This window comes from Podarcis gaigeae, assembly GCF_964106915.1.
Source record: "Podarcis gaigeae genome assembly, chromosome: 3".
Classification (NCBI taxonomy): domain Eukaryota; kingdom Metazoa; phylum Chordata; class Lepidosauria; order Squamata; family Lacertidae; genus Podarcis; species Podarcis gaigeae.
In genome coordinates this window covers 68,176,508-68,200,247 of record NC_139680.1, presented here as the reverse complement: position 1 = coordinate 68,200,247, position 23,740 = coordinate 68,176,508, and the positions used below count along the sequence as shown (strand labels likewise).

Sequence of the window (23,740 nt, the reverse complement as noted above, 5' to 3'; positions counted from 1 at the left end):
GTTTTAAAAATGAGGCATGTGCTCATGCAACAAACCCACGACTGGGTTTCTGACGGCAAATCATGGAGGATATGAAAGAATGAACATTGCAAACTGACTGATGGGAACAAGGGTATCTGTGCTCTGCTGCTCCTTGTTACAGATGGCCTCACCTATGTTGTTGGACTATGACTCTCTTAATCTCTGACCATTGGCCATGCTGCCTGGGACTGCTGAGAGTCCCATCTGGAGATTGACAGGTTCCCCAACCCGGAGATTGGCTCCAGGGAAAAGGATGCTCCCAAGTGTGCTGTGCATCCATGAGTTGCTGGTGGGAAGTGGTTTCCACATTTCACTCAACTTTAATATTTCTCACCTGGGTGGGGCATAAATCAAAATCCCAAAAAATGGTGCTTTGACTATTTAATTTGGGAAGGCCTCCACTTCCTGCAGAAGCCAGTCATAATTTTCAAGGAATTGTATAAGTCTTTTGCTAGCTTACACCCACAATTAGCTTGGCAGTGACATCATAGCAGCAGATTTGAACTCACTCTGTCAGCAGTCAGGCAAGGCAGAATGGTGCTACAGTATCAGAGGACTCTGGTAGAAGATGAGTGAGCTGAAGAATAAAATAGGGTCAATTCAAATTTAACTATTCCAGCTTCCTAAACCATGCGGGTGGCAGTGGAAGATAGAAGCGCTCTGGTCCATGGGGTCACGAAGAGTCGGACACGACTAAACGACTAAACAACAAACCATGCCTATGGACTTAGAAATTCTCAGAAGTTCTCTCATCCAAACAGCATGGACATTGGTTTCCATCTCATGCAGAAATACTGTCCTGCCCAGGAAATACTAACACATGCTTTTGAAAAGAACTAAGAAAGTCAGACTTAAAGTAAGTGATCTTGCTTAGTGTCTTTCCATGTGTAAAGATAAATCCTTAATTTCACAACATATCCCCTGGTTTTACAGATATAAATCCTGCAGTTCAAAAGACACGTAGTGTGCACAACCAGATACTTTATGCTGCTGGATGACAAAAACCAAATATATATTAATTGTTATGCATGCTTATTCACGAAATATATTAATTAGAAAATTGGAAAGTTGATTTAAATTATTTAAACCAGATCTTTTTCTTGAGCGATTTAAATCAACTTGATTTAAATCAATCTACCCTGCTTGCCTGCATCTCACACTTGCTTGTTAATTCTCCTCATTCTCCTTATTAGCATATTCAGACAACATAGCAGCTCAAGGACACAGCTTGCTGAAACAGCTCTGTATTTAGACTAGGCTACAACAGAAGACACAATACTCCCTCATATTGTTAAATACTATTTAGCAGTACAAATCTCTCATGCTCACATCTACTCATTGACAACAAATTTAGGAAGGCATTAACATGTTTGCCTATATTTCAAATAATATTTATAATCCTTCATATATCTACTCAGAGCGGACCCCTTTTATTTCAAATTGGCTTATTCTCAAGTGTGTATAGGATTGCAACTTAAAAACCTCAATTCTGCTCCCTCTAATTTTCAGTGATTATTCAGCAAAATTTATCGTGAGTATAAGTGGTAATTTTTACACGTGTTTTGAGCATGGCTTTGCGTAACCCACTTTCTGGGATCCTATTACATTTTGCAGAATACCAGGAATAGAGTAAAGGCCTAATATGAAGTAGATACTATATAACTAAAACCAATTGTCATAAGTGAAGTGGAAAATACTACTTATTTCAGCACACTGCTTTTACTGGGAACAGTTTAAGGAGACAACAGACATATTTAGATGACAAAGCACTACAAAAAATACTTTCCAGCAGGACATAAATGACTAGTTATTAGAAGAAAAACAGACTAAACTAAACTGAATTAGTTTTCTCTTCTGACTCAAGTCTTGTATACACAAACACATTGCTATACTGTGCAAGCAGCACCATGCTATACAGGGCAGCTCACCACGACAAATAATTGCAGTGAAGCTAAGGCACTGTGCTCCAAAGCAATATTCAGTGGAGACAAATGGTTAAGAGGCTATATCTGGTTATTTTCATTCTAAAATAAAGCACATAAAGCAGATACCCCCCCCCAATGTTACTAACTATGAGATTACGAGTATTTCCATTACCGATGCAGTCTGTCTAGTAGGAAAAAAAATATTTCATTTGCAATCACAACAAACTGAGAAATAATAATTTGCTGGAGGCAATTCAGGGAATTCTATGGCTGAAAAAGGGTTAGAACCCAAGACTCCTAAGTACCAACACAATAATCTTACCACGGTCTATTACCCACAAACTACTAAATTGTTACACTGGTATTTATTTGTTCAGTGCCAGAGAACAATAGGAGCTTGAGAAAAGGTCACACCATCAGAACATTTGTTTGAATGTTAATTACAGCACTCACATTTTGAATTTCAAAGAAATGGGACAGAGGCAAATGACCTGAAATATAACAGTTTAACTTGATTTGTAAAATGTGTGGTACAATCCTGGGAAGTTTACACACTAGCCCAACTGAGATGAATGGAAGTTCCACAAGGGTACTAGTGGATTTGCAAACAAGTCTATATTCATTTCACTAAAGCTCGCAAATGAAAAGGTCCTAGCTGATTGCACCAAATTACATTTACATACTAACCCAGTTTGCACATTATGGTAAATCATAGGTAATGGTTTACCATGAACTCAAGAGATCACTTCCCTCCTAAGCATGAGGAAGCAACAAAATACAATCCCTGACTTAGTGTTATGTCTGAAATAGTTTGTCATGGTTTGTTTAATCACAACAAAATATGATAGGAGCCCAAGAACAATCCTTTGCTAACCACCATGGTTAAGAGCGAAACTATGAAAAACTAAGCCAGGGATTGTGGTTTGTTGCTCTCACTTACACTATAGGTAAATCAATAACTATGGTTTATTATGACATGCAGATGATGCCACAATGCAAAACGATTGTTTTTAAAAAGCTATTTGTGTTAATTTCATCTCTTGCTCAGTGTTTTACAGCCTGATCTTAAACATGTTTACTCAGAAGTTCCACCAAATTAAATAGGACACATATGTGCCAGACATTTCAGCAATCTACTGTTGTATTCTGGAATCATGTCACAGGGTCAACTACACCCTTCTTGTTGATGGCATGCAGATATTCTCAACCACAATGCTCAAAAGCTATCCTTTTGCCCTTGCCTACCCACATTATGGTTATAGTAGATTAAAGTGATAGAACAGATTGTGGAAACTATTGTGGCATCTCTTTATTAGCTGCGGCCAGCAAAATTATTGCAAGGATCTTGGCAAACCGTCTCCTAACAATATCTGAGCCCATCCTTCCTGGATCCCAAAATGGTTTTCAACTTTCCAGGGCAAGGGTAGGCAACCCCTCAATATAGTATGGCCAACCACATGGTCTGAGGGATGGTGGACCGGCCCATGGCTGCAAAAGGTTGCTGACCCCTGTTCTAGGGGGACCATTGACATGATTTTCATCGCTCGGCGGCTTCAAGAAAAATGCAGAAAACAAAACCACCCCCTGTATATGGCATTTATTGACCTGACTAAGGCCTTCAACACTGTAAATCGTAATGCCCTGTGGACTGTCCTTCTGAAAATTGGTTGCCCAGATAAATTTGTGAATGTTCTTTGGCTTCTCCATGATAATATGACAGCAACAATCGCAGATAGCAATGGCTCTCAAAGTGAACCATTCATGTGGGATCAGGTGTTTAAACAGAGTTGTGCTATCACCCCAACTCTATTATTTTCATTAGTATGATCCTACATTTTGTCGAAGGGAAACTCCCCACCGGAGTAGAAATCATATATCAAACAGATGGAAAGCTCTTTAATCTGAGTAGGCTGAAAGCAAAGAGTAAGGTTACTGTAACTTCCGTCATAGAGCTTCAGTATGCTGATGACAATGTAGTGTGTTCCCATTCAGAGGATGACCTCCAGACTATCTTAAATATCTTCACAGAAGCTTATGAAAAGCTGGGCTTATTGTTCAACATCCAAAAAACCAAAGTGTTGCACCAACAAGCACAAAACAAACCCTTTGCAGCAGCACAAATCCAACTCAATAGTGTAACGTTGGAAAGTGTTGATCACTTCTCCTACCTGGGCAGTTATCTTTCCACAAGGGCCGACATTGATGCCGAAATCCAGCATCGCTTGAGCTCTGCAAGTGCAGCTTTTTCCTAATTGAAATGCAGAGTGTTTGAAGACCGGAACATTCGCAGGATAACCAAAATGCTTGTTTACAAACCTTACTGTATGCTAATGAAACACGGACCACTTATAAACACGATCTCCAACTCCAAAAAGATTCCATCAATAGTGTCTCTGAAAAAATTTACACATCACTTGGGAAAACAGGCAAACTGATGCCAGTGTACTGGAAGAAGCAAAGACTGTCAGTGTCAAAGCAATGATTCTTCAATGTCAACTTCGTTGGACTGGTCATGTTGTTCAGATGCCTGATTATCATCTTCCAAAGCAACTACTCTATACCAAACTTTAAAAAGGAAAACGTGGGTGGGTCAACAAAAGAGGTTTAAAGACTCTCTCAAGTCAAATCTTTTTAAAATGTAGTATAAACACAATGATTGGGAAACAGAGGCCTGTGAGCACTCCAGATGGAGAATAGCCTTTACCAAAGGGTGTCATGGACTTTTAAGACACTCGAACTCAGGATGAAAGGGAGAAACGTGCTAAGAGGAAGGCACATTTGGCAAACCCTCACCATGATTAACTCCTGCCCAGAAACCTATGTCCCCACTGTGGAAGGACCTGCGGATCCAGAATTGGCCTCCACAGTCACTTACGGACTCACTGTTAAGATCGTGTTCATGGAAGCAATCTTACTTGGCTACGAGTGATCGCCAAAGAAGAAGAAGTTATAGTTATAGTAGATTAAGGAATTTATGTCATTTTGCCAAAATCTAAATGTGTACATGCATCTCCAAATTTACACAAACAATATAATCCTATGTATATCTACTCAGAAGTAGACCCCATTTAATTCAAATACTTATTCCTAGTCCATTTTGTATCAGATTATAAAATAAACTCCTCAATCCTGCTCCCTCTTATTCTCAGTGATTATTCAGCAAAATTTATCATAACAATGGTAATTTTTACACATCATTCTGTTCATGTGCTTCTTTATAAGTGCATCACTTTCCCCTAAATCTGGATTACACAAAACACAGTTATAAAAATAAGAAATATTATGAACAGTATGGTGTCTGTATACATCTGGATAGGCAGGATATTTTTTTCTATTTCCCAATATTAGCAACAGATTTAATCTCAAAAATATCAACCATTCAATAGCTTTCCATTGATATATTCAAAAATACAACTTTCTTCCAACTTGTTCTTTTGCATACCTTAAAAAAGTACTTTGGTAGGTAAGAGGAAATCTTGGTTAAGGCTGGCAGAAAAAACTGCAGCCAGAGGTGGGGAGGATAGTGCAATCTCACATCTCCCAATCTTCTGTATTGTGTGATCTGCTTTTGAAGCAGCCACTTGTTTTTGTTTTTAATTGCTGCTGATTTTGCTTCTTTGTTTTGTTTTTAGGTTGTGCTTATGTCTTTTTTATACTGTGTTGATTCTATGTAAGGCACCTTGTGTATTTTTGTAGAAAGGTAGGGTGTAAATTCAGAAATAATGATAATATCTTCTGCTCTACAGATTAGAACACAAAAGTATAAAATTGCATCAAGACAAACTGCTGCGTTTCCTTTATGCTGTCTTTACTGCTGCAGAGTTTTTAAAAAGCAAAGACAATACTATTCCAACTAAAGCTAGGTTAAGTAACCAAATAACATATACTTAAGGCAGTCAAACAATTTGTAAAAACACTAAGGAAAAACAGAAAGCTTAAGTTTCAATTATGTACCATTTCCCCCCAGAAGTTTAAATGACATTTTGTTTAATTGAGGCAACAAAGATGTAAGTTGTTTTGTGCTGCAGATAGCGTAGGTATGCAAGGCTGGAGTGGCAAACACAGGCAGATCTGTCAAAGGTAACAGATGTATCAAGAGCATGAAGTGATGTGAAGGTGATAATTGCTTACACTGAGAAAGGAAAGGTGTTTCAAAAGGAGAAACTGTTTACAAAAGATCCAATAAATCCTTGTTGCTCAAAAGAGCCTCTCAAATAAAATTTGGATGAACCATAATATGAAAGGTATATCGTACTGGCCCCAATATAAGCCACACCCAAATATAAGCCGCATCTTAAAAATTGGAAGGGGGGGGGGGAGAATACCCAAATATAAGCCACTCCATTCCCTGCTGCTCCTTGCTGTATACTTGGGGGGGAGGGAGCTGCGCTGCGTTGCAGGTGGCCTTTCCTCTTCCTCGCACTCTCCCTTCCTGGCCTTGGGGGAGAGGACGGGGGACTACGAACAGGGCGGGCGCCACTTTGCCACGCTCCTGGCACTGTTTGCCCCACATTCCTGGCTGAATACAGTAGGGTCGCAAATATAAGTCACATTTTAACTTTTCAGGGTCGGAATTTGGGGGGGAAGTGAGGTTTATATTCAGGCCAATATGGTACAGTAATTTCCCACCAAAATGTTTCCCCAGAGGAAACTCATGCATCATGGTGGTGGTGATGAAGAAGATAACAATAACAACAATAATATAGGGTGGAAACCATGTTTGTTTATTCACTGGTCTCCCCAGTTCACATATAAAGCAGATGGGTGGAGTTTGATGATATGCAGAACCCTTTTCTTTCCTAAACTCCCTTCAGTCCATTGCTTCAGGCACTTTTCTTCTGGTCTGGATAAAAAGCACCTGGGGCCACAAAGATCAGAGAGGTAAAGTGAGGGGAAAGGGCTCCTCTCCGTTCCATTTTGAACAATATAAAGTTAGATCCCACCCTCATTATATTTGTGAACGTGACACTTCTTATAAAAATTATGGCTTCAACCATTATGTATAATTTGGTTTTAACATTTGGTCTAGAGAGCTCAATTTAGTTCTTAAGCATAAACCACATCCTTTTAGAATTAGCATCCACAATATAATCCTGACAGACTATTCTTCCAAGAAGGGCCATTTCACACATCATCATCATTAAAATTTGTATATTGTCTTTCATCTGGAGATCTCAGGGCTGTTCACAACATAAAAACAAAAGATAAAAACACAAAATACCTAATAAAAACAATAACACACACACACACACACACACACACACACCCCTGCACAAGCCAATCACCCCCTCCCACAAACACATTTAAAATAGTACAGTATAGGATGTTAAGCAGCCCAAGGCCTGGTTGAAGAATGTTTTTGCCTGATACCTAAAGGTGTATAAGGAAGGTGCCAGCCAAACCTGCCTGGGAAGAGCTTTCCACAAGTGGGGAGTCATTGCAGAAAAGGTCTGCTCTCATGTTGTCACCCTACAGACCTCTCTCATGTTGGAGGCACACAAAAAGGGCCTCAGATGATGATTGTAGGGTCTGGGTAGGTTTGTATTGAGAGAGGCAGGCCTTAAGGTTTGAAGGCAAAACATGCTAAACTCCCTAATCTGCAACTAACAACAATTACCTCTTTCCCCAATATAGATAATCAGTACTGTATTGGAAAACCAGGTTGCAGTCCCCGCCCCCATCAGTCCACAAGCACTGTATGAAGTGGAGAGTGATGTGGTATAAGGGTTAGAATATAGCTGCCCAGGAACACTTGGCACAGTTGGGAGGAGGTGTTTAGAAGCTTCTGCTTCCATTTTTGCTTAACCACTGGTTAATGATTTGAAAAAAGCAAACTACAAACTATGAATACCTATGAGTCATGACAGTAGCTTCAAAGCATACAGGTTACTTTAATTAAGACTAATCACAGTTTAGAGTTCAGACGTAACAGTAAACTGTGGTTAATCAAAACAGAAGCAAGAGCTTCTAGTGTCCTATTCAATCAAGGCCATGGTGGAGGAGAGGGAAGCATACAAGCCCCAGACTTGCTAGGTTCATGCATGGTACACTAAAGTATGGTTTAGTGTCACGTCTAAACATGGTCAGTGAATGCTTAAACTGTTCACAATATAGATCCTTTCCAGCCCCATAACTTATCATCTCCAACTATGAAGCTAGAAATCAATTCACACTCTACAGTGGAAATGGGGGAGGCTACAACTCAGTGGTGGAGCATTTGCTTTGCGTACAGAAAGGAGAGCCACTGCCAGTCAGTTTGAACAATACTGAGATATATGGACCAATTGTCTGATTTGGTATACTATAGCTTTGTATGTTCCTATGACAACAAGTGCAGTTTAGAGAGATTTCAGCAGAATAAGCAGAGTTTTTGGTGATTCAACAAGCGAGTCAAGTCATGCAGGTTAGGGGAACAATTGCTCCCTCCAGAACTTGAGCCAATTTCAAGGGGCATGAATGGAAGGGGGGGGGGGGAGTCCTGTTAAGCAAGTGTGTGCAGCTTCCATTAGCGGGACTCATTAACTGAACCCACCCTTATTTATTTTTCAACAGCATTTTTATACTACCCATTAACGAAAGTTTCAGGGCAGAGTAGGAAAAAATATAACAATTCAAGATGAAAAAAGTTAAAACAGCATCAGACTGCAACCTGAATAAAACTAACTACAGGGAAAAGAGCAGTACCCAATGTCTGAAAAGCACTAAAATATGTTTTTAAAACTTAAAAACTTAGAGAAATGCACCCCTTTTTAAACACCTATATCACCCAAGTCTAATGAGATGCAAGCAAACAGATAACTAATAAATGCTGGCGTACATATTAACATACAGCTCTAAAATACAGGCTCAGACATGCACATGAGATTACCCAATGTGAAAAGCAGCAGTTCTGGTGATCTCTGTAGAGAGAATGTTTCATTACTTTTTCTCTCTACATATGTAAAAATCCATAAAGCTAATGGAAGTGTAAACACTTCACAATACACCTTAGACATTTTCCAAGCCCCACAACTGAATCTATATCCTCCAATTATGAGGTCTGCATCAGTTCTCTACTCTGGAGTAGAAATGCCAAAAACTGAACTTAGGTGATGCAGCTCATTTTACATGGGCTTTGAGGAAATACTCAAAGTGTACCCTCAAAGGTGAAAGGCTAGTGCTTTAATCTCTAAACTATCCAGACTTGGAAGAGCTTTTCAACACTTTCATGTTTTCTAGAGCCCATTTCATGCATACAAATGTACCACACACTTCTTTTCAGAAGAAGTTGGTTCTTTCAAATGTAGAATGTGTAGTTCAAAGCAAGGGGAAGCTAGTCATTGATAACTTTTGCTGTAATTGGTCTTTCAATGAGGTTACAAATAACTGCGTTATCATAAGCCTTTCCACAAACCATTTTAGCCTAAGCAGGGGAATCCCAACATGGTTCTGTCCCCAAAACATAAACACTTTCTTTTTTTTAGTTCATTCAGAGTACTACAGCTAGCATTGAAATCTATGGAATGGAAGCCAACACATTACAATTGGTACAACAGTCAGAAATACCATTAAGTAGTCTGCTGACCTTCAGCAATTTTCAGTTGATTTGGGGGGGGGTGGAGAGAGAGAGAGAATTTAGGAGTCACTGCTCTACTGGGTAAATTCAGACTTAAGTCATCCTTAAGAGTAGATCTGACGCGGGTGGCGCTGTGGGTTAAACCACAGAGCCTAGGACTTGCTGATCAGATGGTCAGCGGTTCGAATCCCTGTGACGGGGTGAGCTCCCATTGCTTAGTTCCTGCTCCTGCCAACCTAGCAGTTCGAAAGCACGTCAAAGTGCAAGTAGATAAATAGGTACTGCTCCAGCAGGAAGGAAGACAGCTTCCGCAGACAGCATGACTAAGTCGCTTCTGGTAAACCAGAGCAGCGCACACAAACACTGTTTACTTTCCTGCCGGAGCGGTACCTATTTATCTCCTTGCACTTTGACGTGCTTTCGTACTGCTAGGTGGACAGGAGCAGGAACCGAATAACGGGAGCTCACCCTGTCGCGGGGATTCAAACTGCTGACCTTCTGATTGGCAAGCCCTAGGCTCTGTGGTTTAGACCACAGCGCCACCCGCATCTCATTACCTCCCACTTAAAATGCCCTATGCAAGCAGAAGTTCTTATGATTACTTTACAGTGTCAGAAACTGAGATATGAAAGCTAGGCGCTAAATAGCACCTTAAACCTAGGTTATAGGTGCAACAAATGAATGTCTAGGCACACTTTTTTATAACAAGAATACAAAACTGAAAATGAATGAATGCAGCTAAAATATGTTCATTTTTCACATGGTCTAGTCCTTCCCCTGCCCCCCCCCAATATTTTTAAGAGGGTCTCTTCTCCAGTCTTCAGAGAGTAGCTGGAAGTGGGGAGGCAGAAAAAGGTCTTTCTTTCCTTCCACTCTGCAGTTTTAATCTGAATTCTTAGGTGCAGTACTGCACCCAGAGCTCAGAAACTGCTCATGCTAATAAAATTCCCTGTCACAAAATGCACCTAGAACAATGGGAGTTTCAAGCACTGTTAAGGTAAAGGTACCCCTGCCCTTCAAGCACTGTTACCTTAATGTAATTAAAATCACTACCAATACAAATATATGTCCAAATATGGTGGCAATTAGTTCTGTCTCCCTCCCTGTAGCTTCTATAGTAGAGTATTGCTCAAAAGAATACAATCCATTTTCTCACTAAAATTGCAACTCAAAGTCTTCCCCCATGCATTCACTTATACCAGAAATAAAATAAGTTATTTTTTTCTTAAATTATTTTTTATGCATTTTGCTTGTTTTTTAATCAGTTATCAACAGAATAGTATTTGTGCTCAGAAGTCTTAGTCTGCAGCAGTGATCTCAGACCAACTGTTACCAGTGGGTGTCAGCCTAGCAGTACAATAATAATATGGGGGAGGGGAAGCGCAAGTGGAAAGTTTTATTTAAATACAACCACCCCCAAATCCTCAGAAATACACTTTTCATCAAGGGGCAAATATGTTTAGTTTCTGTACTAGATATTTCATCACCAGAGGTATTTAATCCCACCCACAGGAAGAGAAAGGGAGAGAAGAGTATAAGATTGCCTCTTTAATTAAAAATTCAGAGACCCTGTAGACTACAACTTATAAACTTGTGCCAATTTATCCAGTACCACTGAATATATATATATAGAGAGAGAGAGAGATTGTGCAAATTAACCTGATGATATTAGAGATGGGGACGGTGGAAGAGAAATACCAGAGATGCATAGGAGCTGTTGTGTAGTTTGGATTTGTTTGTTCTAAGATAGATGGATAGATAGATAGAATAAAATAATATATTTTAAAAGATTTTGGAATGAAACTCACAGGTTTCTCATTAATAGGAAATAGTTTGTGAAAGCAAAAAATAGAAAAATGCCCATCAAAATTTCTTGCCAGAGTGATAAAATCCCTTTTTTTAAAAGCTTATGGTAAGAATAAACAAGCACAGAAGCATATACCCTAGCTTCACTTTTAGGATTAGATGTGTAATAGATGTTTTTATATTTCTGTCTGTGCCTTTTCTAGATTTTATTAGATGATATAAGAAGGAAGGTTCATATGCATTCATAACCTCTGCATAAGCAGGTTACAAATATAAAGTTCTCTAACCCTGCACAGGAAACTATAGCACATACGGACACTATTTTCAGTGTATGTTTTTATGTAAGCTGCTTAGAGGTTTATACTTTTAAGAAGTATACAAAGTCACTTAGGTTCATGGTACACAATTACTACAATTTTCTATCTCTTAACACAGGTCTTTGGCTCACATCCCTTCACCCCATTATTAATATGATGACTTTTAATACTTTTAAAAGGCTAGAATAAAAAGAGTTTGAATCAAAGAAAGGTAACACTCAACTCAAAAGGAAATAAAAGTTCTACCCAGGGTGACTAGCAAGCGTTTACACTCGGATGGTTTTCCAAAGAAGCAGAAGAGACAAACACAATTTGTAAAGTCAACTGGTTACAAGCAATGCACAGCATTTCCTGGTGTGTGTGTGTGTGTGTGTGTATTTCTCTCATGGACATTATCGGAAAACAGGCTGTATAAAACCCTCACCCTGTAAAACTGGACCCAGCAGAAAGGAGCGAGCAACAATGAGACGGAGAAGAAAAGCAAAGTTTGCAGGCGTAGGCAGAGCTCTGCTTTAGAGGAAGACACAAAAATGCCCTGAGTCGGTTTTCCCGCCAGTCAAGGTTGATGAGGCTGCATTTGGCTCAGACTAGCAGCTATTAAACAAATGGAACCAAAGTGCCTAAGCAGTAACTGCCATCCTGCGCTCTGCTCCCACAGCTGCTCTGGAGCCTAGAAAAGAGCCAATGGCAGGGAGCCGCCCCATCCCCCTCGGCAGAGCAACCAGACCTGTTTTTGTCTGCTTCAGCAGTAGCGCTCCAATGCTCTTATAGCTTCCTCCCTCAGCCAGCCAGCCAGCCTCCCTCCCTCCCTCTCCTCCCCCCATCTTATTTTCCATCCTCTTTCAACCATCATCCACTCATTTTAATTACGCAGAACGAGTTGCAACTCATCCGCCTGGAAGTTATATTAAAAGGGGGAGGGGGAAGAGAAGAAGAAGAGAAAGAAAGACTCCGAGAGGGATGGGAATAGGAGGGGGGGGAAAACAGATGAGGGTGGATTTGTGTGCTTAAAAGATGGCACGATAAACAACGCTCCTTGCCTCGCAGTAAATTTTAAAGCAACATTTTTATTTTAAGCATCCTCCTATGTCAGCAGAAACTTTTGAAAGAAATGCCTCTCTGCTCCCTTCCTCTCTCATCCCCTCTGTTTGGATGTGCCCTCCGTGAACAGCAAAATTCATCTTCAGATGTGGTTGTTGTTTTTTTAATGTAAAGACAGACGATTTGGCTTTAAAAAAAAAAGGAGAGGGAAAGAAAAACAAACCACACTGCAACTCACTGATGCCTGTGAGGGAAGAACAAAGCTGGCGAGGTGTGGGAGTGAAGTAGTTGCCATCGCTTTTATATGTGCGTGGCTCCCAGATTTATAGAGGGGTTAAACTTAAAAAGATCACCCTAACCCTAATGCAACAAACAACAATTAAAGGGAAAACTGAGTGAAGTGGAGGGAGGGGTTGCCTTTAAGAAAAGAGAAATGGCCTGCCATTTGCATTGGCCCCATCCTCTGAGGGGAGGATATTTGCCCTCAGCACGCAATCCTTCTCAGCATTTATATGGATTTACAAAGGCACATCTGTGCGTGTTGGAGGGCCAGCCTGACGTGTTTTCTGCTAGCAGCAGCTGCGGTTTCTGAGGAAACAAGGCTGATTTTCTAGTCAGGCTGGAGGATTTTTTTCCAAGAGCCTATGCGTGGGGGTGGGGGATAAGGCAGAGAAGGAGGGAGGCAGGGAGGAAAAGCACAGCAATAAAATCTCCAAAGCTCAGAAGGGGGAGAGGCGGGGCAGAAGAGACTGCTGGGAGTTTTCATGTGCTGGCTTTCTCAACGTAGCTTTTTAGTGTTGCAATCCCGATGTTTTATTTTTGGAGATTAAAGGTACAACTTTTTAAAATACGGGCTATCATTGTATGTGTTTTGCCCGCAGATTGGGGTTCTGACAATAAGAGGGGCCTCGCGTCACATGTTCCCCAATATGTCACCCCCCTTTTAAATAAAAAGTTTAAAGTCCTTAGTTCTCCCACTTTTTCTTTTTTCCCTCCAGTGTGCCTCCTCATCTTTATCAGCAGCCCATAGGAGATGTTTCCCTGACTTGGGTCTTCCACTTGAAAACATTCCATCTGCAATTCACAAGATAGGTCTGTTGCATGAAAACATTTGTATCCAGGGAAAAGTGCTTGAAGGTAGGAAAACATCTCTTTCTTCTTCCCATTTCAAAAGTATTTTTCCCTTTCAAAATCAGATCTTAGCAACCAATAAAAACAGGTAAATTATCATGCTGATGAATGATTAACTATGAAGCTGGCTGGCAGGCCAACACGGAAGGGGGAAGGGAGAGAGGATGGGCAAGAAGCAGAGCAAAGGAGAGCAACAGAACACAGACACAGTTATAAACATTCAGAGGGAGAGGGAGAGAGGGCGGGCTGTCTTAGGGAAGCTCTCATGCAAAAACAGCTATTGTATGACCCAGCTCTCATTACACGTTCTCTCATTACAGGGAAGTGTTTACATTTAAGTAAGTAATGGTTGTCCAAATATAGTGGTCGACACCTGAAATAAAAGTGTTGCAGGTGAAGACTCTACACCCAGGAGCAGAGCTTGTAGAAAATGTTTCATTCATCCACGTATATAGTTAATACAAGTTCCTAGCCACCAAGCAGTATCATCAGATCAGGCCCATTAAACAACACAATTTTCAGATTACATTTCCAGATGGGTGGAGTATAAATAAATAATTATTATTATTATTATTATTATTATTATTATTATTATTATTTATTATTATTATTATTAAAAAGAAAATAACATATTTGCAGAACAGATAACTCAAGAAAGAGAGCCAAACCATAGGCTATGTCAGTCACACACACATGCCACGCATAGGCAAGACATGAAGCATGCCAGCCGGGGGGAGGGAATAAACATTTTCTCACTCTTCATGCACATACATAGACAAGGGCAACAAGATCCAGACTTACCGTATATTCTGCTGCTGTCTCCCTTCACAGAGACAGAGTCTAACAGGAGACATAACCACTCCTTTGTTATACTTTCTGTGGGCTGTAATGTTCACTTCTATGCAGTGGTGGAGGAAGCCGCTCAGGCGCCTGGGGCACCACGTGCTGCCCATAGGGGCGGGGCATACCACAGGGCCTCCGGAGTCTGCCTGTCTCCTCCCACTCAGCTGTCCTACAGCTGGGGGACAGTGGGCGGACCGTTTGGACAGCGTGGAGCCTGCACGTCCCCAAGCTACCACATCTCTCCCAGAACAGATGCATGGCTTGGGCACTCTGCAGGCCATGCGGTGAGTGCCACCCGACATTTTGTCACCCCCCTCAGTGGTGATACCTGGGGCAGCCCACACCCACCACACACCCCTTCCTCCGCTCCTGCTGCTATGGCTGTGCTGTCTGCTTCTCATCTGCCCTGGGTGGACAAGAAAGAGAGGAGGTATGCTGGCTTTGAGCAGGTCCCAGTAAGCTAGACTTTGAGTGAAATGATCCAGCAAACTAGGATGACTCTTCCTTGGTCCTTCATTTTTTGTTTTCATCATGACATTACTGCTTGCCACCATCAGTGAAGTGATGGTTTTTATTTTTTATTACTAGAATTTACACCACATGCTTCAATTGAGGTGACTTACATAAAGCAATAAAATACACAATAAAATTAAAAACATATATAAAAATGGTAAAAGCAGCAGGCCTATGAAAACAGCAAAAGGATAAAACAAAAGAATCTGGTAAAAACAGTTCAGCCAAAAATCCTGGGAAAATAAAGTATTTGCCTGGCATTAGTATAATTTCACAGAAGGTACCAAGCAAACCCCTCTGGATGAAATGTTCAAAAATCAGGACACTGCAATTGAAAATGTCCTTTCTTTTCTATTGTTTTCTTTTAAATAAATGGAATTAAAATACCAGGAAAAAACACAGCTTTTGCCACTCTGGTATCCTCCCCTCCCAAAATCTAGATGGACCTGCCTCTCTCTGACCCTTATTTCAGCAGACAACCCTAACTGGCAGCATTTTTGTAGGGGGGGGGTGGCAGAAAAAGCATTGTATGTGGAGTATGCTGTTCTATCCTTTGAAAGGATTATTCAAAATAATGTATGTATTCTGTATTATTTAAGCATGCAGTCTCACTGTTCACAGGAAACTAATTTGCAGGGATAGCATTTGAACAAAGACATACTGTACTATTGTCATAACGCCTTGGGTAACAGTACTATTGAAGTATTACATCATGAAGTATTACATGAATTGGTCCCCCATAGGCCTTACACAGAGTGCTAAGTATAACACTGTGTTCCTTAATAGGCATCTTGTGTGATAACTATTATCATTCTGTTCAACATTTCACAATGCTACAGTGCTACATATTTGACACACAACATACATGGCAGATTTCCTGTAAGATGAACAGGACAAAAGAGAGGGGGAAGATGTGTTTAAAGGAGGAGCAGCATGGACAATGGGGGGAGCTTCAATATCATTTCGTTTAAAAACAAAGTCAATAGCTTCCTCCCAATGAGTTTGGAAGCAAAATGAGGCCACCACCGCTCAAGAGGAAAATTTCTGTATAACCAGGAGAATACTGGTATACAAAAACAGTTATCCTTCAATATTGACCCTCCATCTTGCAAGAGTGGAGGTCAGTGCATGGATGCTGCATTAACACTACTACAAAATCTGGCTACCATGAGTGCCAAGTGCAGGTGCAAGCTCACATTTACTTTGCTATGGGCTCCAAGCAAAGCATCTACTTAGTTGCTACCATCATTTCTGCCTCCTTCTGACACAAGATGGGTGACCTGACAAGGAAGTAGAGTTGTTACATGGACTAGTTGTGTGGATAAGTGAAAGCCCCAAATCATAGCTAATAGGCAGGCAGACAACTGTACAGTGGTACCTCTGGATGCGAACGCAACCTGCGCCAGCGCGCAATTCGCCGCTTCTGCGGATGCACGTGACGTCATTTTGACCGTCTGCGCGAGCGGCGAAACCCAGAAGCAAGGCACTCTGTTACTTCCAAGTCGCCGCAGTGCGCAACCCGAAAATACTTATTCCGAAGCTACTTCAACCTGAGGTATGACTGTACTCTTAGTCAAGAGGGGGCAGATTTTCCCTCACACATGTTTACCATCTCTGCGGCTGCTTGAGCCCACTTGTCAACAAGTGAGATTTACACTTTCTTATTCTGGCTTGTGGTAAGGCATGGAAATCTCCCTCTGTGGGTTCCTGTGAAACTGGCCTAGCAGCCTTACAAAACTGTCACACATGGACACCCATGAAAGACATCTCCCTGCTCTTCTGACTTGAAGGCAAGACAGATAAATTTTAGTCACTGGTGCCCGCCTGAGCCAGAAGATGCAATGTGACATTTTGTTTCACGTTTCACTTGCTTATATTGCTGAGCATTCTCAGTATGTAAATTGGCTACTGCATGTAAACAGCATATTAGGTTCTGGTTAAGTATGGTTACACTCTGGTCAATGTCAATGATTACAGTGGAACAAAAGCACTACTAAATTATTGCACTTAAAACTAATATCACAATAGTCAAAACAGAAAAAACACCCAATTTTTTTGGGGGGGGGCAACCTATGGCCTCCATACATTGCTGGATTGCAAATCTTATCAACCCTGACCATTGAGCATGCTATGCTAGCTGGGGCTGGTGAGAGTTGGAGCACACACCATCTGGAGAGCCTGCCCTGGAGATTCCTCACCCTGCCCTGTTTGGTGAAGCACAGATATGGTTAACTACTGGAACTATAAAAATGTATTCTGAGGGATAGTTCATTATCTAGACATATGATTGCAACTTTATTAATAAACTTGGCTGAGAGAGTACTGCAGTTTCCAGAGTGTAACACATGGTTTCTGACCAGGAAACACTCTTCCAGCAAATGCCATCCAGTCTCCTGTTTTCAGAACAACTCTGAGCTCAAGCACCAGGCAAAAGGAACCAGCACATGATAGGCATGCATGCTATTGGTGGTGTATAGGAATCTGAGAAGAGGCAAAGTAGCCCCAAAAGTGGAACAGGGACATTGCTGGTGATGGGGAGACAAAGGACTATGATCCCCATTTTCTTATTAGGTGCTCCCACTAAAGTACAGAATACTACTACACAGAAATCTTCATAAGACTTCTCCTTGTTCCAGTTTCATTTGACATAATTTAATATTTAAATACCAAGCAAATAAATCACTAGGAGCATATAAAAAGGACTGGGTCTAGCGACAGCCACCTAGGCAAACACTTTATGTGATTAGCAGAGCACTGCCTAGCTTTCTTGTTCCCTCATCACTGAATAAAACTGTCATTAGCAGAGTGCCCATACTAATATCATCACTTGCTAATGCACAGCTTAAATTGGGGACAAATCTAGTTAATGGAGTAATCTAAATGGGATCCATGCTGGAAAGGTATAGTTTGACAAACATGTTGGCTTCACCCTTGGAGGAACTGAATTCTAATAAAATGCATATGAACACTTTCTGTAAAAGGGAAAAAAATGCTACAAGGGAAGCAGATCAATTTAAAGGTTAGTGGATATCCTCTACATGCAACAAATGTTTCTGTTCAGTTTCTGCTCTAACATGGGTCTTCCTTAATGGGCAAAATTTATTTTGTTACATTTTTGAGCATGTAAAAGTGTACTCAGTCAGTTTAACCCAACCCATTTGAAGACTACTTTCAGAACAACCCTCAAACAGGGACATAACAGTGAAATACACTGCAGAATTGTTGTATGCTACACTCGCAACTCAACCATCAATTTTGGGATAAAAGCAACAGATAATACTGTAAGCTTGTTGTACCCTCTCAGTTTCAGTCAACTTGCAACTTGCAGCAGGGGGTAAAATAATGCTGGAAACCCCTGCATGATGGTAGTAAACCACTCAGAGCCTAACCTGCACCCTTCAGTGTGAAGGCTACTGCAGAGCCACATTGCATGTCTCTTCCAGCAATGGCCCTTCCAACATGCAATTTGGAGGCAATTAAATTCAATTGGCATTATCAGGGCTATTAAAAAGAAGTTTCACACTAAATAGCTGAAATTGAAAGAGCAGGGCCTCTTCTGTATGCTACTACCTCCCGGGATTTTTTGAGATGGGTTGGGGATAGACACACTACATTCAAATCATGTCTGAATTTAACTTTCATCTCCTAGCCTGTGGAGTTACCCCCACTTTCACATTCAGTGGCAGTGGAAATCACCAAGCTATGGGTAATGCTTCACCCGCATAGGTTTGTACTTCTGCAAACTCAGGGTTCCCAAGTCAGCTGATACCTCTTGTACGTGAGCTGCTTGGGCCACATAATTTCATGTACTGGGCCCTGAAGATCAGAAACAGAATATAATATTGATGTTAGTTTGTGCTTGGACACATACCTCAACTTAATAACTTGATCTTGCCTATGCATGCAGCTGCTTTGCTTGTGCCACTAAGAAAGCCACAGTCAAAAAAGAAAGCTTCTAATTAAGTAGATTTTCCTGTTTCAGTTGATTTAATATCCTAGCTTGTGGGAACTGGAAACTATGGTTAATTAGAGATTTCCTGGTTTACTTATTCATTGTTGTCCCCTGTGTTACAGAGCCCGGACTGGCCTAATACAGTAGTTGGACATTTAGTATCACCACTTCCATGCTGTGGTACACTCTATCAGCAGAGATTCAGCAGGCATTGTCACTTCTGACTTTCAGGTGTCTCTTGAAGACTTTTTAATGTCAACAGGCCTGTGCATTTGCCAGTCATTTTAATTATTTTTCTGTACCGCTTTTAATAGTTCACTATGATTTTATATTGCTGTATACTGTTCTGATATTTTATGCAAGCGGGCTATCGAAACACCTTTATAAAATAAATAATTACCACTGCAAAGTGAAAAACAAAGGGGTTGTGTGCAACAGGTAAAAGGCTGTTACCTATTTCAACTTATTAAGCAGTTCAAAAATGGCCATAAATAACACACTGTGCTTCTCCAAGGGTTCAACCTGTCTGTTTCTACAAACCAGCCAGTAACTTGTTTCTGGCTTATAATTTCCAGGATTCCTTGGGACTGATGTTAACTTTTCCTAACATAATAGTATTTTTTTTGTATTGTTTTAGAACACGTGGGCGTCAGTGGTGCTACATCTTGCCAGTGTATTACTGGTGATGTACTTGCTCAAGTCCTCTTTCTACGATACCTTGGTATATTTGGATCAGACAGCTGGCTTCTCTCCAATGTCTCTATAATTCACAAGTGCCTTCCTACAAGTTGAAAGCTTCTTTCTTTAATATATTTATAAAATAATCTGTAAAACATTTTCTTGAGTACCGCATTCCATGAAATTTTCCAAAGGGGGAAAGTTGAAGAAAAAGAGGCAGGTGCCGGCAGAGTAAAGGTACAGTGGAAAAATCCTGATGCCATCATTGTTTCCTAACATGAGCCTTATTCTGTTCTTCTTTGTTGGAAGAAAGGCTGCTACTATGAGGAAAACTTTGTGCCATTTGTTTGACAGTTTGATATAAAGGTGCCCCATTTCGAAACTTTATTAGTAAACATTCATTGGAAGTCTTTTTAAACATTTTGAAATATGTTTCTTGCTCGCCCTCCCTGCCATTTAAAGGGAGAGACTTCTACAAGCTTTTCACGTAATCAGGGTATCTTGGATTATGCATATTCCGATGATCGTGTTTATGGGGAGCTAGGAAGTACCCTCACTTGGGGACATGCTATGAGCCCCATTTTGAACATGAAATGTACAAATGTCTTCCCTTCAGACTACTATTGCTATAGCAGATTTTAAAATTTAAGTTTAAAAATATCCAATTTGGTAAATGTGTACTAAGTTTCAGGGCTCTGTGTTTCTGGGACACATTATATATTATCACATATACACAGCAACATGCCCTCATGCTTTTGAATCTGTAGAATTAAATCTGGAGATGAGACCTAAAGACTGTTTGACTCAAAGTATCTTTATTGAAAATTCCATGGAATCAATGGCAAAACTTCAGCTGTTGCTAGTGAAACATTTATTCAGCATTTCTTTCCCACATTTCTTTCCCACAGTCTTTCATTCTAAATATTTTGAGCTTTCTAATACATCCATTAAAAGATTGAAAATGAACACTTTAACATATCCACTTGCCTTGCAGCAGGAAGAAAATCAATTTGGCCCCCATCAATGGCCAGAGGACCACAACTAGGAACCAGTCCCTTCCAGAAAGAGCAGTTGCTCTGTGGCTGCAAAGGCCAAGGGAAGGACATCCTGGCCCACTGCCAGCTCCATAATTACAGTAAATGTATAGGAAAGCAAAGTAATCAAACATATGGAGCACTACTATATGGTTAGTCTGTTGAAAATGTTAAAAAACTAATGTTACAATGCTTTCAGAGACACTCAATAAGGTAATCAACTTGGTTTTAAGCATGTGCTTAAGGATATACATATCCCTGCAAACACACAACTTTCACCCCAAAACATGTAGGAGTACCAACACATACAGAACTCCAAAACTGCAGGTTCCTTCTGTTTTATGCAAAGAGGAAGAAAACCATTAAAATTTACAAAAAGTGATGCAGTTCATTGGCTTCATGTGGGAGAAATGATGTGGTTAAACATACACAAACAAACAAACAAACATGCTCTGGGTTATGATTTACTTTGTTTCAAACTAGAGCTACAAGATGTCTAGAGAATTATTTGTAACATACATAAATCTCCTCCTAAGGTAATATATCACCAACACATTGAGTGACTGCCAACATGTTATGCCCTTCAGGAAAAAAAATGTTATTTGGAAAACTAAAGTTTTCTTAAATACAAAAAAATGAATTAATTTCTTAGAACAGTAATCCAAAATCTTTTTCAAAAAAACTATGCCAGATGTTTTAGTAACAGTTTATTAATTGATATCATTATCATTCCCTTATAACCCATGCCCCCCTCTCCAAACCCTCTTTTTTCACTTACTATAAAACAGTTACTTTATCATGAGAGAATACTACAAGCATATGATATAGCAACCAAATGGAAAACAGAAGGATTTTCCATATCCATGCTGCTGCTGTGAGAAACGTTTGATTTCCTTGGTAAACTGGGAGTGCCAGCCAATGTGTTATTTGCTAGATATTACTGAGTATTGTTACTGGTTGCCCATTTGCTACTATTATATTAGTACTATTATATTATTCATAAAGTATGTAAATACGCCGTTGTATATTTCTTAATACCTGTTTTTCCTAATAATTTTAATGTTTTGATTTAATGTAAACCATGTAGAGGTTTATTTTCAATCAAGCAGTATATAAATGTTGTTGAATAAAAAGAAAATAAAAAAGTTATCCTTGAGACTATCCAAAGACTTATGTTTACATCCACATTTTCATCCAGCTCTAGATGGGTATTGTTAGGTGCTCCAGAATGTGTATAGGGATGTGCATCTAATTGACAGCTGTGTGGTATGGACAAATAAAAATCTTATACAGATGCAATTCCAACATGCACAATACACCTGATTTACAATGCAGTTGTTTTAATCTAGGAAGCAAAACACATACGGATCTCCTTATCTGGAGTATGTATGATCTATAACAGGGTATGCTTCAAGTATGTTGCAGTGGTTTAGGCAGACTCTTTTGAGCTCACATCATCTTTTTGGTAAGTAGCTAGAAAAGTTCATACTGAGGACAGAGAGAAAGTGTGAATAAGTTATACAGTCATATCTCATGTTATGTTTGCTTCATGTTACGTTTTTTCAGGTTGCATCCCACAGTGACCCGGAAGTACCGGAAAGGGTTACTTCTGGGTTTCGCTGCTCGCGCATGCGCAGCAGTGCTAAATCGCGCTTCGTGCATGTGCACAAACACCAAATCATGCTGCGCACCTGCACAGATATGGTGCTTCAGGTTGTGGGCTATTCATGTTGTGAATGGGCCTCCGGAACAGATCCCGTTTGCAACCAGAGGTGCCACTGTAAAAGATACAACTGCCCTCCACTTCTTATGTCTCTGAATCCTGGGAGCGCTGCACCATTCGCTAGAAAATTAGTTCTATTCCACATGACAATTTAGGTATTTACACTGGAAAATGCTCGAGAACATGCACACAAAAACAAAATATATCTACACATTTGGAGGCCTCTATATGAATATGCAAAAAAGCACATTGTTTGATGTGGCTGCAATCCTTGTTAGCGCATCTGGACTATAGTTACATGTACTCGATCATTCTGTTGACAAGTGACAATTTATAAGGTTATTGTGTATTGTGACACTGTTGTGGACCTCTCTACCAAGGAGTAAAAACCTTCATTGGTTAGATGTGTTCATCTTCATTTTGAAGAAAGAACAGAAGAGTACGTGGACCAGAGATCTGAGAGCGTAATGTTTTATATCACAGTTAATGAGAACTATTACTCATTATATTTAATATTAAGACTTTGTTCTGTGAAAACTAGAGGAAGAACTCTTTTTTGCAACAATAATGCACGAAGCATAACAAGAAAGAATACAATGTTACAATTAGTTTAACGAGTCAAATAGTATTATCTTATATATTTTTTAAGGTTTAAGACATTTTTACAGATTATCTAATGGACTGATCTTTTGAGCTTCTGTACACACAAGTAAGCATTAGGATTGGCCACAGAGCACCATAAATTGTCGTTCTATAACTATACTGAGAGCCAGGCAGCTGGTGCCCAAGTGATAGCTGCCAACCTAGATGGCTTTAAAAATGGGTTAGGCAAATTCATAGAAGATAAGGCTATCAATAGCTACTAGCAATAATGGCTTCTGAGTATCAGTTGCTAGGGAACATGAGTGGGAAAGTGTTACTGCACTCGTGTCCTGATTGTGTGCTTCCTGTAGGCATTTGGTTGGCCACTGTTAAGATCACACTGCAGGACTAGCTGGGTCTTGGGTTTCATAGAGCAGGGCTGTCCTTGTGCTATCATGGCACCTGCACCATTGCCAGAAAGGTCTTGTGAAGATCAGGATTGGTAGAGAAGTGGCATGGCAAGGGGTGAATTTTTCAGTGCAGTACCTTAAAGACATTCAGGGAGTTTTATGCCGACACAACCCTACTGCAAGTATTTAGTGAAATTTCAACTGACAGG

At 40.2% G+C, this 23,740-nt stretch overlaps 2 protein-coding genes across 23 annotated transcripts in view; one reads left to right on the top strand and one right to left on the bottom strand.

The window, feature by feature from the left end:
• ARID1B (AT-rich interaction domain 1B) overlaps positions 1-23,740 on the bottom strand; it is a 354,961-nt gene that overhangs the window by 175,088 nt on the left and 156,133 nt on the right. The window lies entirely within an intron of this gene.
• Positions 12,053-22,115, top strand: LOC310841579 (uncharacterized protein). Of its 5 annotated transcripts, XR_014562561.1 has the most exons (4): positions 12,053-12,971; positions 13,664-13,802; positions 20,777-20,968; positions 21,605-21,782. XR_014562561.1 is itself a non-coding variant. In XM_083732889.1 (3 exons), the coding sequence occupies exons 1-3, from the start codon at positions 13,474-13,476 to the stop codon at positions 19,894-19,896; spliced, it is 318 nt and encodes a 105-aa protein (XP_083589015.1). In that variant the 5' UTR covers positions 12,986-13,473; the 3' UTR covers positions 19,897-20,200. The 5 variants fall into 5 exon arrangements, 1 of the variants encoding a protein (XP_083589015.1); XR_014562558.1 differs by having other exon boundaries at positions 20,777-22,115; XR_014562559.1 differs by having other exon boundaries at positions 12,053-12,936; positions 20,777-21,782.

Bases quoted from the DNA above. Each gene is read 5' to 3' on its own strand.
- LOC310841579 (XM_083732889.1), top strand. From the start codon at position 13,474: ATGTTTTATTTTTGGAGATTAAAG. The intron at 13,498-13,663 runs GTACAACTTTTT...TTTTCCCTCCAG, and splicing joins TTTATTTTTGGAGATTAAAG to TGTGCCTCCTCATCTTTATC. The intron at 13,803-19,741 runs GTAGGAAAACAT...GTATTGTTTTAG, and splicing joins CCAGGGAAAAGTGCTTGAAG to AACACGTGGGCGTCAGTGGT.